Raw genomic sequence first — 14,341 nt, forward strand, 5'->3', positions numbered from 1 at the left:
AAGCTGCAGCATGAGCTCACCCCTGTTAGTCAGCCCCAAGACACGTGTCCAGAGGAAACCCAGCTCCATTGTTTCCACTTCTCATGGAGCAACCACTTATTTATCTATTTTAACTTGACCTTTGAAAATAAAAACCTCCTTTTCTTTGGCATTCCTAAGCATGGAGGGGAGGAAGGGCAGGGAGGATGCTTTTTTGTTTGTTTTTTTGGGGTTTTTTTGGCATTTTTGATTTGGTTTTTTGTTTGTTTTTTGGGGTTTTTTTGGCATTTTTGGTTTGGTTTTTTTTTTTTTTTTTTTTTTTTTTTTTTGCTTGTTTTGGGGGTTTGGGGGTTTCTTTTGTTGTTTTGTTGTTCTTTTGGGTTTTTTGGGGGTTTTTGGGTGGTTTTTTGTTTGTTTTTCAGGGGTTTTATTTGTTAGGTCTTTTGGGGTTTTTGGGGGGGTTGTTTGGGTTTCTTTGGGTTTTTTTTGTTTTGTTTTTGGGTTTTTTTTGTTTAGGTTTTTTTGTTGTTGTTTGTTTGTTTTTGGGGTTTTTTGGGGGGGGGGGTGGGGGGTTGTTTGGTTGTTTGGTTGGGTTTTTGGTTTTTTTTTTTTTTTGTTTGGTTGGGTTTTTTTTTTAAAGAAAGCCTGAGTGTCAAGGTAAGGTTGGAGCTGTGCAGTTTAACCAGCAGCTCCTGAGCAATCCCTGACCTCTTGGTGCCTGTTGCAGGTGCAGTCTGTGCAGCACGTTTATCCAGCCCAGGTGCAGTATGTGGAAGGAGGAGAAGCTGTTTATACCAATGGAACCATGTAAGAACCTCCCTGAGCTGTCCCCCTCCTTCCTTCCATGGGAGGAGGAAGAGGAGAAGCTGTTCAGGTGTTGTGTTGGGTGTGAGGGTGGTTTCCAGCCCTGGGGGTGTTGTCCTCGTGGTGGGGCTGTTCTCCAGGGAATCCTGGTCATGAAAGTGTCTGAAAAATCTGAGAACTTTGTGTGGTGCCATGGGCAGCTTTAGGAGTGGAACTTCCAGAGGAAAAAGGGGCTGTTGGAAGATTTTATAGAGTCAAGGGATCCCAGAACGGCTTGGGGTGAAAAAGACCTTCAAGCCCATCTCCTTCCAGCTCCCCAACACCTTCCACCATCCCAGGCTGCTCCAAGCCTTGTCCAGCCTGGCCTTGGACACCTCCAGGGATGGGGCAGCCACAGCTGTTCCAGGGCCTCTCCATTCTTAGAATTTCCTCCTCCTCCTGCCAGCTGTGCCCCATTTTGTGCCTCCTTTTGGCCTTCCCCACCCCAGTTCCTCACAAGGAGCTGCCCTCACTGTGAGCTTGTGCTGTGGGGCTGATTCATCCCATTCCAACAGAGCAAACCCCACTGTGAGAAACAACTGCTCACTTTTACAGTTTCAAAGGTTTATTAAACCTTAACAAAACTTGCAACAAATAAATTTTTTTAAATAAGGAATTTAATAAATTTCTTAACATAATTTTGTAAATAATTTTTTGAATCAGGAAAATGTTTTCAGCAATGGGAGTCCCTGTGACTGCCAGCCACGTGGCTCATCTACAGAATATCTGTCTCTTAATTGTGAGAGCCAACTATTACATTACTTATCTGTAAGAAACCCCCCTTTTCCCTTTATTTAAGTCATTTGGCTTGAACAATTAACTCTTATTTTTGATTTGGATAATTTACCCTTACTTCTTAAAAAAAGAAATTAAAATAATTCTTACCAACATCTGTTGATATGGGCGAAGACAGTGGGAAGAGGAAAAGTTTTATTTGGAAGTAGACAAAATGGGATTACAGAGGCCAATTCAGTCTTGCTCTTTAGTCTCTGTTGGATTAAGAGACAACTGAGGGTTGATAGAGGTGTGGTGTGGCTTTCTTGCTCCCACCTTACCATGCCTATGGGGTTGCAAACAACAAGAAGAATCTTACAGTGGGAACAGGAAAAATTATTTGGAAGTGTCCAAAATGGGATTACAGAGGTTAATTTGGTCTTGCTCTTTAGTCCTGGTTGGATTGAGAGACAATTGAGGGATGATGGAGGTGTGGTATATTTCTTGTTCCCACCTTACCATGCCTATGGGGTTGCCACCCTCTGCAGGGCTATAATCTTGCAGTGGGAACAGGAAAAATTTTATTTGGAAATGGACAAAATGGGATTACAGAGATTAATTCAGTCTTGCTCTTTAGTCTTTGTTGGATTAAGAAACGACTGAGGAATGATGGAGGTGTGGTATATTTCTTGTTCCCACCTTACCTTACCATGCCTATGGGGCCGTGAACAACAAGAATAATCTTATGGTGGGAACAGGAGAAATTTCATTTGGAAATGGACAAAATGGGATTAATTAACAAATTAACAAGAGGTTAATTTGGTCTTGCTCTTTCGTCCCTGTTGGATTGAGAGACAATTGAGGAATGTTGAAGGTCTGTTATGGTTTTCTTGTTTCCACCTTACCATGCCTATGGGGTTGCCACCCTCCGCAGGGCTATAATCTTACAGTGGGAACAGGAAAAGTTTTATTTGGAAATGGACAAAATGGGAAAAAAAGAGGTTAATTCAGTCTTGTTCTTTAGTCTCTGTTGGATTAAGAGACAATTGAGGGTTGATAAAGGTGTGGTGTGTTTCGTGTTCCCACCTCACCATGCCTACGGGGTTGCCACCCACAACAGGTGGATATGATCTTACAGGAAAAGTTTTACTTTGGAAATGGACAAAATGGGATTACAGAAGCCAATTCAGTCTTGCTCTTTAGTCCCTGTTGGATTAAGCAACGACTGAGGGATGATAGAGGTGTGGTATATTTCTTGTTCCCACCTTACCATGCTTATGGGGTTGTGAACAAGAAGAATAATCTTACAGTGGGAACAGGAAAAAATTTATTTGGAAATGGACAAAATGGGATTACAGAGGCCAATTTGGTCTTGCTCTTTAGTCTCTGTTGGATTAAAGACAGCTGAAGAATGTTGGAGGTGTGGTGTGGCTTTCTCGTTCCCACTTTGCCATGCCTTTGGGGTTGCCACTTGTAACAGGGCTATAATCTTACAGGAAAAGTTTTACTTGGAAATGGACAAAATGGGATTATAGAGGTTAATTTGGTCTTGCTCTTTATTCTCTGTTGGATTAAGCAACGACTGAGGGATGATGGAGGTGTGGTATATTTCTTGTCCTCACCTCACCATGCCTACGTGGTTGCGAACAAGAATAATCTTACAGTGGCGAACACAAGGGGCCAACCTTTAACACCAGGGGTTTTCTGACACTCATCCTGCTTTCTGAAGCTGTCCAGCACAGATTTCCTCTTCCAGCTCCTCTCTTTTGTCCCCTGCACAGACGAGCTGCCTACTCGTACAGCAGCGAGGCGCAGATTTACGCCCCCGCCAGCGCCGCACCCTATTTCGAAGCGCAGGGAGGAGGAGGAGGAGGAGGAGCTCAGGTGACTACAGCGACATCCTCTCCTACAGCCATTCCCTCTCACAACATGGTGGGCATCACCATGGACATTGGGGGAAGTCAGATCCTCTCCGGCTCGGGCGCCTATCTCATTCATGGGGGGCTGGAGAACTCTAGACATTCTCTGTCTCACACCTCACGCTCCTCTCCAGCAACGGTATGTAGCCCTGCAGGCACCTCAGCTCGGGGGCCAGCAATGATTCCAAAGGCATCTGAAAAGCCTTCAGAAAATTTAACTGACCTGGCATTATCGTTGTTTATGTCTGTAACCTGCCATGAGTGCAAGGGGGAGAATAGACACTGGTGTAATACATTTATTTTTTAGTTTGGATTGTCCCTCTCGCTCAGATCGCTGAAATGATCAGCATTAGAGAAGAGAAAGCATTAATGATTCAAATATTAATAAAGCATTAATCATTTAAATATTAATAAAGCATTAATCATTCAAATATTAATAAAACATTACATTTGGTTTGGGTTTTTTCCCTCCCAAATAAAATATTTTGGTTTTTAAAGATTTGGCCCTGTTTTCTACTGTAAATTTGTCTCTATTTACATTTTGGTTTTTAATGATTTGTCCCTGGTTTCTACTGTAAAATTTGTCTCTATTTACATTTTCTACTAAATCGAACATCTCACATATGCTTACCCAAAATATTGAAATATTTTGTGAAGAGACCTGAGAATTTTTTCCTTAACCCATTGAATAATTATTATTATTTATTTCATTTGGAAATGGAGAAAATGGGATTAATTAACAAATTAACAAGAGGTTAATTCGGTCTTGCTCTTTAGTCTCTGTTGGATTGAGAGACAATTGAGGAATGATGAAGGTGTGAACATAAGTTATGTTCAAGCTGATCATGCTGAGTGCACAGTGATCAAAACCCCTTTGTGTATGTATCTCCTACACCATTGTGTATTCTCCCCTTGCCATATGTTTAGAAAATGTCTTTTAGGGGTGATATTGATCAAACAGAAATGGTTTAAAGTTCTGATTTCTTTCTTTGGAGTGTGTCCCTCCAGCTGCCAGCTGAGGTGGCAGGTGCTGGAGCACAGCTGTGTGGGACTGAGGGTTACAGCTCTTCACCCAGAACAGCCTTTTTGCTGTAAGGGCTTTGATTTGGGAATCTCCCAGCCCTCAGCAGCTGCCAGGAGTGCTTGCAGCTCATTTCCTGGGGCTGCTCACCTCCCTCTGCAGACTTCTGTGTGTTTATGCATTCATATATAAATATAAATACTAATGTAGGTGTAATTCAGGGTATGTAGCCAGGTTTTAAAATGTGAGCAGCATCACTAGGGAGAAAAACAGGAGCTGTTGCTACTGAGAACTCATGTAAATCTGGCCTGTTAAGTTGTTCTTTCTTTTCCCACTGAGTTTTTGAATATAGATTTTATGTTTTTTGAATCTTTGTGCTTTGAAAGGTTGCTTTGATCCTGTAGTAAATGTGCTCTGCCTTGGGTAGGCATAGGGGAAAAGTCCTTGGTTTGGGTGGAAGAGCAAATGACAGATGCTGAGGTTCTTTTCTTGGGTGAGAATTGTGTGTGTGTGTATATTAACTGTTCATAGTTAAAAATTAGCACTGGAGCATTTGGTTTTTACTCAAAGTTATTATTTGGAAACATCACCTGTGTGGGACTGCATCTTACAAAACTGCACAACTTTACTCTTGGATTTTTGGGGGATTTTTTTTTTAATGTTGTTGTTGTTTGGAGTTTTTGTAATTTCCATGGTGATGAGCATGATATAAAAGCCCAAGTGGAAAATATGTCAGTAGAAATATCCCATGAATGGATTTAGTTGATGGTTATTACATGAGATAAGGCTGTTCAGCAAAACAAAAAAAAAAAAAAAAAAGAGATTTAGAAAGTGACCTTTATGGAAATACATCTGAGATAAATCCCTCTCTTGAATGTACAAATGAGCTTTCTGAAGGTATTTTAACACAAAATACCTGAGGAAGGGCTGGAAAAGGTGGGAAAGAGCCTGGCAGGCAGTCCAGGGCTGTGTCTGTGTGTCTGTGTGTGGCTGTCAGTCCTTCCAGCTCAGACCAGGGTCAGAGGGGGCTGGAGCAGAGCCTGGGCTGCTTGGAATTAATCCTGGAGTCATCTGGTTTGGGACCTTAGGGGTCATCCCATTCCACCCCTGCCATGGCAGGGACACCTCCCACTGTCCCAGGCTGCTCCCAGCCCTGTCCAGCCTGGCCTTGGGCACTGCCAGGGATCCAGGGGCACCCACCAGGAGGGATGGGTGGCTTAAGGACAGCAGGAACTGAATCAAATCCATGGGCAGGAACTTTATTTTCTGTTTTAATGTCCAGCCTAAACAGAGACTGGGAAAGGCTGGTGTTAAATAGGCCAGAGGGGCTCTGGCAGAATGTGGTGGGGAATGGAAAATGGAGAATGCAGAATGGAGCCAGGAAAGCCAAAGGGTTTGTCCTGGCCTTGGGGATGGACATCAGAGTGGTCAGGGATGGGGAAGGAGAGGGATTGGAGGTGGTGAGGGCAAGGAGGGCACCTCCAGAGGAAAACTGAAACATTGGGATAATTCAGGATTAGCAGTGGTCCTCAGGAGGCTGAGAGATGTTTGGTGAAGTCTGTGTGTGCACTAAAGAAAAATCTTGAGATACTTCAAGAAACCTCTTAAGAAACCTTCCCTCTGTGCTGGAACACCAATGTTCTGCTCCAGCAGATGGGCTGAAACAGCACAGGGAACATTCAATATCTGTGCCAACACTGCACTATTCATCTTCACCTAAATTAGTGTGGACTAAGAGAGGAAATCCTTGAGACCTCCCACAAGTGGGTCCTCAGAGCTCTTCACCTTCCTGCAGAGCAGCTTAAGAGCTTTTGGTCTTTCCCCTGTGACAGTTTTTATTGCAGATGCAAGGTGTCCTTTTGGATGGGACACCTGCCAACAGCAAAAGCCAGGCAGCATTTCTGGGCTTGCCTCAGAGCTGCTGCTCAAACAGCCCCTGAGCAGGCAGAGGAAGGAAATTGGGTCTCCCTCTGCCTCTGACTCATTTCCTGAAGGCTGTGTCAGCACTCAGGCTGTGCTTCCTTATGGTCCATCATGGTGTGGGGCAGTGAAACCCCACTAATCTGAGCCTGAATTGGGAGATGTGTGGGGCAGTGAGACCCCACTAATGTGAGCCTGAATTGGGGGATGTGTGGGGCAGTGAAACCCCACTAATCTGAGCCTGAATTGGGAGATGTGTGGGGCAGTGAAACCCCACTAATCTGAGCCTGAATTGGGGGATGTGTGAGGCAGTGAAACCCCACTAATCTGAGCCTGAATTGGGGGATGTGTGGGGCAGTGAAACCCCACTAATGTGAGCCTGAATTGGGGGATGTGTGAGGCAGTGAGACCCCACTAATCTGAGCCTGAATTGGGGGAGGTGTAGGGCAGTAAAACCCCACTAATGTGAGCCTGAATTGGGGAGAAGTGAGGCAGTAAAACCCCACTAATGTGAGCCTGAATTGGGGGAGAAGTGAGGCAGTAAAACCCCACTAATGTGAGCCTGATTTGGGGAGAAGTGAGGCAGTGAGACCCCACTAATGTGAGCCTGAACTGGGGGAGAAGTGGGGCAGTGAGACCCCACTAATCTGAGCCTCAATTGGGGGAGAATCCCTCCAGAAGTGGCTCCACTTTGGGGTGGGAACCAAGGGATGTGTGCTGGAGGTGGTGGCACCTTCACACCTGGATGTGGTTGCTGGATGTCACCTCAGAAGCTGGGTCTGATCTCTGCTCTGCCACCCTGCTGTGACAGGGCCTGGCTTGGTGAAGGGCTGGGTTTCTCTCTCACTCTGGGGTGAGTCAGGGCAGGCAGGAGGCCATGGACAGGGACACATCATCTGCAGATGTTTTGTGGGTGTGCCCACAGGGTGTTAAATGAGGACAGAGCAGAGCTCTGGCTGCAGGTTCTGTGTCCTTGTCCTGCCTGTGCACATAATGGGGTTTGGGACACCTCAAACAGGGCGCATCTGCTGGAAACAAACAGGTTCTGCTCTGCAGGCTCTAATGTGGGGTTTGGGGAGGTTTGAGGATTTTTTTTTCCTCATAGAGGAGCACTGGAGCTTTGGGACCAGCAGCCATCTGCTCAAGGAGCCCAGGTTCTGCCCCAGCAGCAGAATGGAGAAGACAAGAAGGGTGCAGGAGGGGCTTGAGGCACAAGGCAGCAGCCAGAGCTGGGCTGAAGGGGGGAGCAGGAGGCAGCCAGGGCGTGAGGGGCTCCTCAGGAGCCAGGAGGTCTCACCTTGGCTGCTCTGAGATCGATAGAAACCAGCACAGGCAGCACCAGATGTTCCAGCCTGGCTTCTGAGGGAGAAATCACCCAACTGAAATCTGGCTCCTGCTTTCTTCCCTTTGCAGCTCCCAGCAGCAGAGAGCCCTCACCCATTCCAGTTCATGCTCTCTCCTTGCACACCAGTTTTAGTTAATTTTTTAGGTTTTTTTGACAAAATAGGAAGAGGTGACCAAGTCATTACTGCCAGTTCTCCTTAGAAAGCCTGGGTCCAGCTCTGCAGCCAATTTCTGACTATTCCAGTTCATGCACTCTCCTTGTACCCCAGTTTTAGTTAATTTTTTAGGGATTTTTGACAAAATATGAAGAGGTGACCAAGTCATTACTGCCAGTTCTCCTTAGAAAGCCTGGGTCCAGCTCTGCAGCCAATTTCTGACCATTCCAGTTCATGCACTCTCCTTGCAAACCAGTTTTAGTTAATTTTTTAGGGTTTTTTTTGACAAAATATGAAGAGGTGACCAAGTCATTACTGCCAGCTCTCCTTAAAAGCCTGACTACAACTCTGCAGCCAATCTTTGACCATTCCAGTTCAGGCACTCTCCTTGTACCCCAGTTTTAGTTAATTTTTTAGGGATTTTGACAAAATATGAAGAGGTGACAGTGACCAAGTCATGACTGCCAGCTCTCCTTGGAAGCCTGGGTCCAGCTCTGCAGCCAATCTCTGCAGTGCATCTGCCTGGTGATGGTTTGCTCGCAGCAGGAAGGGAAAAAGAGGAGGAAAATTGCTTTTTATATATAAATAGGCAGTGCTTTTAGTGGAAGATAAACCCCCCGGCCTTGCTTTGTCACCCCTGTGGGGATCCCTGCTGTGTGTCCATTTGCATGTCCCAGTAACGCCTCTGCAGCTCCATCCACATCTGTTTGCCTCTTTTTCACCAGCTTGTTGATATAAAGCATTAATCATTCAAATTTAATAAAGAAACAATAATCCTGGCTGTTGCTAACTATCTGATTTCCTTTCTTTTTCCTTTTTTTTTTTTTTTCTCTCTCTCTCTCCTGTGCACGTTTTTCTTTAGCTTGAAATGGCGATTGAAAACCTACAAAAAAATGAAGGGATTACATCACACAAAAGCAGTTTGCTCAACAGCCATGTAAGTTACAATCAGAATTTACAACCTTTTCCCCTGCTTTGCTAGGAGAATTATTTCTTTGGTGTATTCAACAGCATGAGGCACTCCAAAGCAGCCTGTGATTGAGCTGTGCTGCCCAAAGCAGCCATTCCCAAGGACAAATAGGCTGCAAAAAGTGCCATGTGATAATGTTTGCTGCTGAGATGCTCAGGAGCCTGTTATTTATTTATAATAAATATAAATATGTGTTTATTTATTTCATCTGCCTTGCAATGGAAATTGCTGGCAATCAGATAAACACATTGGAGGAAGCTCTTTTTCCTTTCACTGCAACTGAAACGTGGCTGGAAAATTACTTGTAAATCCAGAGGCATGACTTGGTGTGAATTGGGACAGATCCCCCTCAGCCAGCACACACCAAAAGCCTCTGAATGCTTTTTTTCCCCTCTCTCTGTGCCTCAGGAAACCCATTCCTGTCACAATGCTGTGCTAAATCCATGTGCTGGGCCTCTCTCTCACTCTGCCAAGGATTTCCCTGCTTTGTGTGATATTCCCACTGTTCTGCTGGGCCTTTGCATCCTGGTTTGTGGCTCCCATGCAGGAGCACTGAGGGATGAGCACATGCTTGGGTGAGATTTGAGTTGATCCAGGTCATGTTGGGGTCCCTGGACTTTGTTTTCCCTGTGTTTGGATGAAGCTCAAGCATGTCCTGCACCCATAAATCCCATGCACAAAGTGGTGTTTCTCTGCTCTAACAGGTTTTCTCTGGGTTTGGGGGCTGGTTTGTTGTCATTCTTAGGGCAAAAAATAAAAACTTTTGGCTTTTTCACCCTAGATAAATACCCTGAAACAACAAAAGGAACTTTAAACCAGTCTGATTCTTTATTCTCATTTCAAACTCCAGGCCAGGGCTCCTGGGGGAGCTCAAACTTTATTTCAGCTGGTGGAGAGTGAAGGTTTCTGGTTGTAGCTGGGGAAACACAAACCTGCAGCATCAGGCAGTTCCTGTGGTGAGCATCCCTCCCACCCCAGGCTGGGCACTCCTCAAGTGCTGCACAAGGATTGTGTTGCTCTGCAGGATTTTTCTTGTTCATCGAGGACAAAGTTTGAAATAAAATCAGGAAAAGGGCAGAGGAAGGAAAGCAAAAGGTAGAAAAGAGATTTCACTGACCACAAGCTGTGCAGGTTGAAGTGGGGGCCTCATCCAGCCCCTGATCAGACCTTCCCCACCCTGGTCTTGCAGGGTAGAAGTGAAGAACTTCTGGTCTAGGTTATGGTTCATAGTCTGGCCTAAGGTTTAAGTGCTCTTACCAACTCTGGAGCAAACAAACTCCTTCCTGAGCATGAGTGACACATCCACCCCCAGCTGGTCCCTCTGAGGGTGCAGCTCCTGAGCTGAGGAACCCTCCAGGTCCTTGCTGTCCCCAGTGTCCCTGCTCAGGGAGGTGTCTGGGGACATGTGGGAATAAAAAGGGGATGAGCAGTGCCTGAAGAGGACACAGCACCCTGGGGAACCAGATGAGGCAGTTTCAGAGCTGGAGGAGCTGCAGTGCCATGGCCCAGGGAGGCTCTGCAGCCTCTGCATGGGGAAGGTTTTTTTAGGGCTCCCCTGAGTGAGGCACGGGGCTGCAGTGAGGGACCTGAGCCCATGGAAGGGCACTCTGATGGGAGCAGGAAGCTGGACCAGGATGGTTTGGGTTGGAAAGGACCTTAAAGCTCATTCTCATTTAATTCCAACCTCCTGCCATGGGCAGGGACACCTTCCACCAGAGCAGGGTGCTCAGAGCTCTGTCCAGCCAGCCTTGGTTACTCCAGGGATGCTCAGAGCTCTGTCCCACCCAGCCTTGGATACTCCAGGGATGCTCAGAGCTCTGTCCCACCCAGCCTTGGGTACTCCAGGGATGCTCAGAGCTCTGTCCAACCAGCCTTGGGTACTCCAGGGATGCTCAGAGCTCTGTCCAACCAGCCTTGGGTACTCCAGGGATGCTCAGAGCTCCATCCCACCCAGCCTTGGGTACTCCAGGGATGCTCAGAGCTCTGTCCCACCCAGCCTTGGATGCTCCAGGGTGCTCAGAGCTCTGTCCTACCCAGCCTTGGGTACTCCAGGGATGCTCAGAGCTCTGTCCTACCCAGCCTTGGGTACTCCAGGGATGCTCAGAGCTCTGTCCTACCCAGCCTTGGGTACTCCAGGGATGCTCAGAGCTCTGTCCCACCAGCCTTGGATGCTCAGAGCTCTGTCCAACCCAGCCTTGGATACTCTGCTGCTCATGGTCCCAGCTAAAAACACCTTAAATATGACCCACAAATAGTTTCTTTTTTATATTTCATAGAGGTGGCCACAAGAAAACATCTCCAAACCTGCACCTTCAAAAGCAAAAAAGGTTTTTTTTTTCTCAGCCAGCCCCATGAGTGGCTTTTTCCACCCTTGGATCAAACCAGGATAAGGTTTTTGCAAGTGTTTTTTTCAAACAGTCAGATAGAAATAAAGTTAAGGTAGAAATGAAAATTAAATGTTCCCCTGTAGTGCCAATAACAACCACAGCAGCATATGGCTGTAGAGTGATTTTATTGAACCTGATCATGGCATAAGCAGAAATAAACTGGGGAATATCTGATTGTCACTACTGAACAAAATTCAGAAAGCAAACAGAAGAAGAGATTCAGATGGAAAAAGTTTTTAATTTTCTCATTTTAAGTGCCCAACGTGTTATTAGTTGTGCAGGAAGAACAAAAATCACGATTGGAAAATTATTTCTATTCTGACAGATCTCTGTTTTAAGCTCTTTTGTGTTCTCCATAATAAATTTCTAATTCAGTAGTGGGAGTTCATATTGGTGAAACTCTGCAATGTTTGAGGGAATATAAAAAGACATTTGCAGGAAAAGCAAGCTGGAAATGAAGGGAATCTTCTAGAAATATCAGAGATTAGAATAAAAATGCCCAGGATCAAATTTAAATGAGAAGGTTTATCTGTATCTGGATTTTCCATAGCAATACACAACTTTCATATTTTTTTTAAGGCTTAAGGATTAAGATTTAGGGGATAAATATCTGATGCACATTCAGTATCTTCCACAGGATAAATAAAATACCTGCTTTAAAAAGTTGAAAGGATCTTAAGCAATAATCTCTTAAAACAGGGGATGGGCCAAAATTAACATAGATGTGGACAACTTAAAAACTGAATTCCTGCTGGTGTTTTATGGCAAAACCACTGGGGTCCATTTTTGTTATAGAGGGACCTGAATGGCTGGGGCAGGCTCAGGGCCACAGAAGGATTTTTTGGGGCTTCCAGGGGTGTCTGTGCTGCAGGTGGGAGCAGGAGGGTCATGATGGATCATTAACAAACCATTTATTGGAACTGTGGGGTTTGGAGAAGGGATCACCTCAAGGAGTGCCCTGGGTGGTGTGGAGCTGGGGAAGGTGGAGGGGGAGAAGAGGCTCCTGAACAGCAGGACAGAGGGACAAGTGGCCAGGAGGTTTTTCTTCCTTCCAGCTCCAAAGGCCACCAGAGCTGATGGGTGCAGTCACAGGAATTTGTGGTTGGATTTGGACCAGCTCCAGCTGACAAATCATGGGATGGTTTGGGTGGGAAGGGACCTCAAAGCCCACCCAGTGCCACCCCTGGCATGGCAGGGACACCTCCCACTGTCCCAGGCTGCTCCAAGCCCTGTCCAGCCTGGCCTTGGGCACTGCCAGGGATGCAGGGGCAGCCCCAGCTGCTCTGGGCACCCTGTGCCAGGGCCTCCACAGGGAATTGTTCCTGCCAGGGAACAATTCCTGCCCAATATCCCACAAAAATCTCCCCTTTCCCAGTGGGAGCCATTCCCTGTGTCCTGTCCCTCCAGGCCTTGTCCCCAGTCCCTCTGCAGCTCTCCTGGAGCCCCTTTAGGCCCTGCAAGGGCTCTGAGCTCTCCCTGGAGCCTTCTCCTCTCCAGGCTGGATAGAATAATTTTAATCTCAGTTTTGGATGCAGCTGACTTTGTGCAGCAGAAGTTTCCATGTGGGTGTGTGAAGGAGACCCACGGAGCACACCCTGAGGGGGCTGCAAGGCTCTGTGTGAGAGCAGGGTGGGACACAAGGACAGCTCAGTGGAGGTGCCAGAGATGCCATCACACAGCTCAGGTTGTCTTTCAGAGAATTATTGATGTAAAACTCCAGCCTTGTGGTGAGCTGGGACCTTGGAGTGTCACCAAGAGAAAATGGGAGAAGAGAGAGGGACACTGGGGTGGAGTGGAGAGGGTTTGGGTGCAGCTCCGTGGGCTTTGTCAAATCCCACTGTTTTCTAGACTAAATCCATGCTCAGTTCCTGTAATTGCTTGGACTCTCAGTTGTATGGAGATGTTGTGGCTGATATTTGGATTTCACAACCCAAATCCGTTTTGCCCTGTTCTGGTGGGAATGCAGCTGGTTCTGGTGCAGGGATGGAGGTCTGGAGGGAGAGGGAAGCCTGCAAAATGTTCATCCCAGACACCCCTCATGACACTGAAAGGGCTCTTACCCACCTGTTGATATTAGTGCATGTGTACATCCAATTCCTTCAAAATTCAATTATTACAGCACTCATTTTATTGATGCTGAAGTCATTCAGTTAATTAAAGGAGACTGGGGGCTTTGCATTTGAATTCCTGTGCTGACACCATGTGCTGGACCTGTCCTTTCAGACTATCTTGGTATAAATAATTTATATTAATTGCAAATTTTAATCAACAGCCATGTCAGAAGTTCAGACAGTAAATTTTGCAAAGTAGATGGATTTCCTCAGATTTTGAAGTTGCTTTGGCAACCATTAATTTTATTGTTAAGGGAGCAGTTGCAGACATGCCAATCTTCCAATTAATAAAGACTTTGCATCAATTTGCTTCCCCTAAAATTTATTTCTCTTAGGCAATATCTCAAGATCTCTTTTCCTTGGAAATGTGAATCTTTACAGTTTTATTTTGGTCTGCAGGAATTCATCCGAACCCGAGGTGGACACTGAGGTGGCAGCAGGATTGCGTTTTTAATGAAAAATCTGACTGGTTTTGTTTGTGCTGGGGGATTTTACCATCCTATAAACTGGCTTTTGCTATCCTATAAACTACCATAAAGTTGTTAAAATTATAATTTATGTTAATTAACTCATATAAATTAATTACTCAGTTCTCTTGAACTTCTCCATCCAGACATTTAAACATCGACCTTGCCTGACTTCTCAGCTCTCTTCAGACTTGCATGTTTTTTTTTTTTCCCTGCCTGAAGCTGCAGTGGCTGCTGGATAACTATGAGACAGCAGAGGGTGTGAGCCTGCCCCGGAGCTCCCTCTACAACCATTACCTGAGGCACTGCCAGGGAGCACAAACTGGACCCCGTCAACGCCGCCTCTTTCGGGAAGCTCATCCGCTCCGTCTTCATGGGGCTCAGGACACGGCGCCTGGGCACCAGGTTGGTCACAATCTGCAGTTAATCTGTCATGGTTTGATGCTGCCACAATGCCAGTGCCCAATGAAAATATATTCTCCCCAGTGGCTACTGTGAGATGTGACCAGAA

At 46.0% G+C, this 14,341-nt stretch overlaps 1 protein-coding gene across 1 annotated transcript in view; it reads left to right on the forward strand.

The window, feature by feature from the left end:
- LOC118696858 (DNA-binding protein RFX2-like) overlaps positions 1-14,341 on the forward strand; it is a 77,250-nt gene that overhangs the window by 51,969 nt on the left and 10,940 nt on the right. The window contains exons 4-7 of the mRNA XM_036399188.1: positions 707-786; positions 3,318-3,594; positions 8,758-8,832; positions 14,053-14,235. Coding sequence (XP_036255081.1) covers positions 707-786; positions 3,318-3,594; positions 8,758-8,832; positions 14,053-14,235 — 615 coding nt within the window. The remainder of the gene's footprint in view (positions 1-706; positions 787-3,317; positions 3,595-8,757; positions 8,833-14,052; positions 14,236-14,341) is intronic.

Source organism: Molothrus ater, chromosome 26, assembly GCF_012460135.2.
Source record: "Molothrus ater isolate BHLD 08-10-18 breed brown headed cowbird chromosome 26, BPBGC_Mater_1.1, whole genome shotgun sequence".
In the NCBI taxonomy this organism is placed as follows: domain Eukaryota; kingdom Metazoa; phylum Chordata; class Aves; order Passeriformes; family Icteridae; genus Molothrus; species Molothrus ater.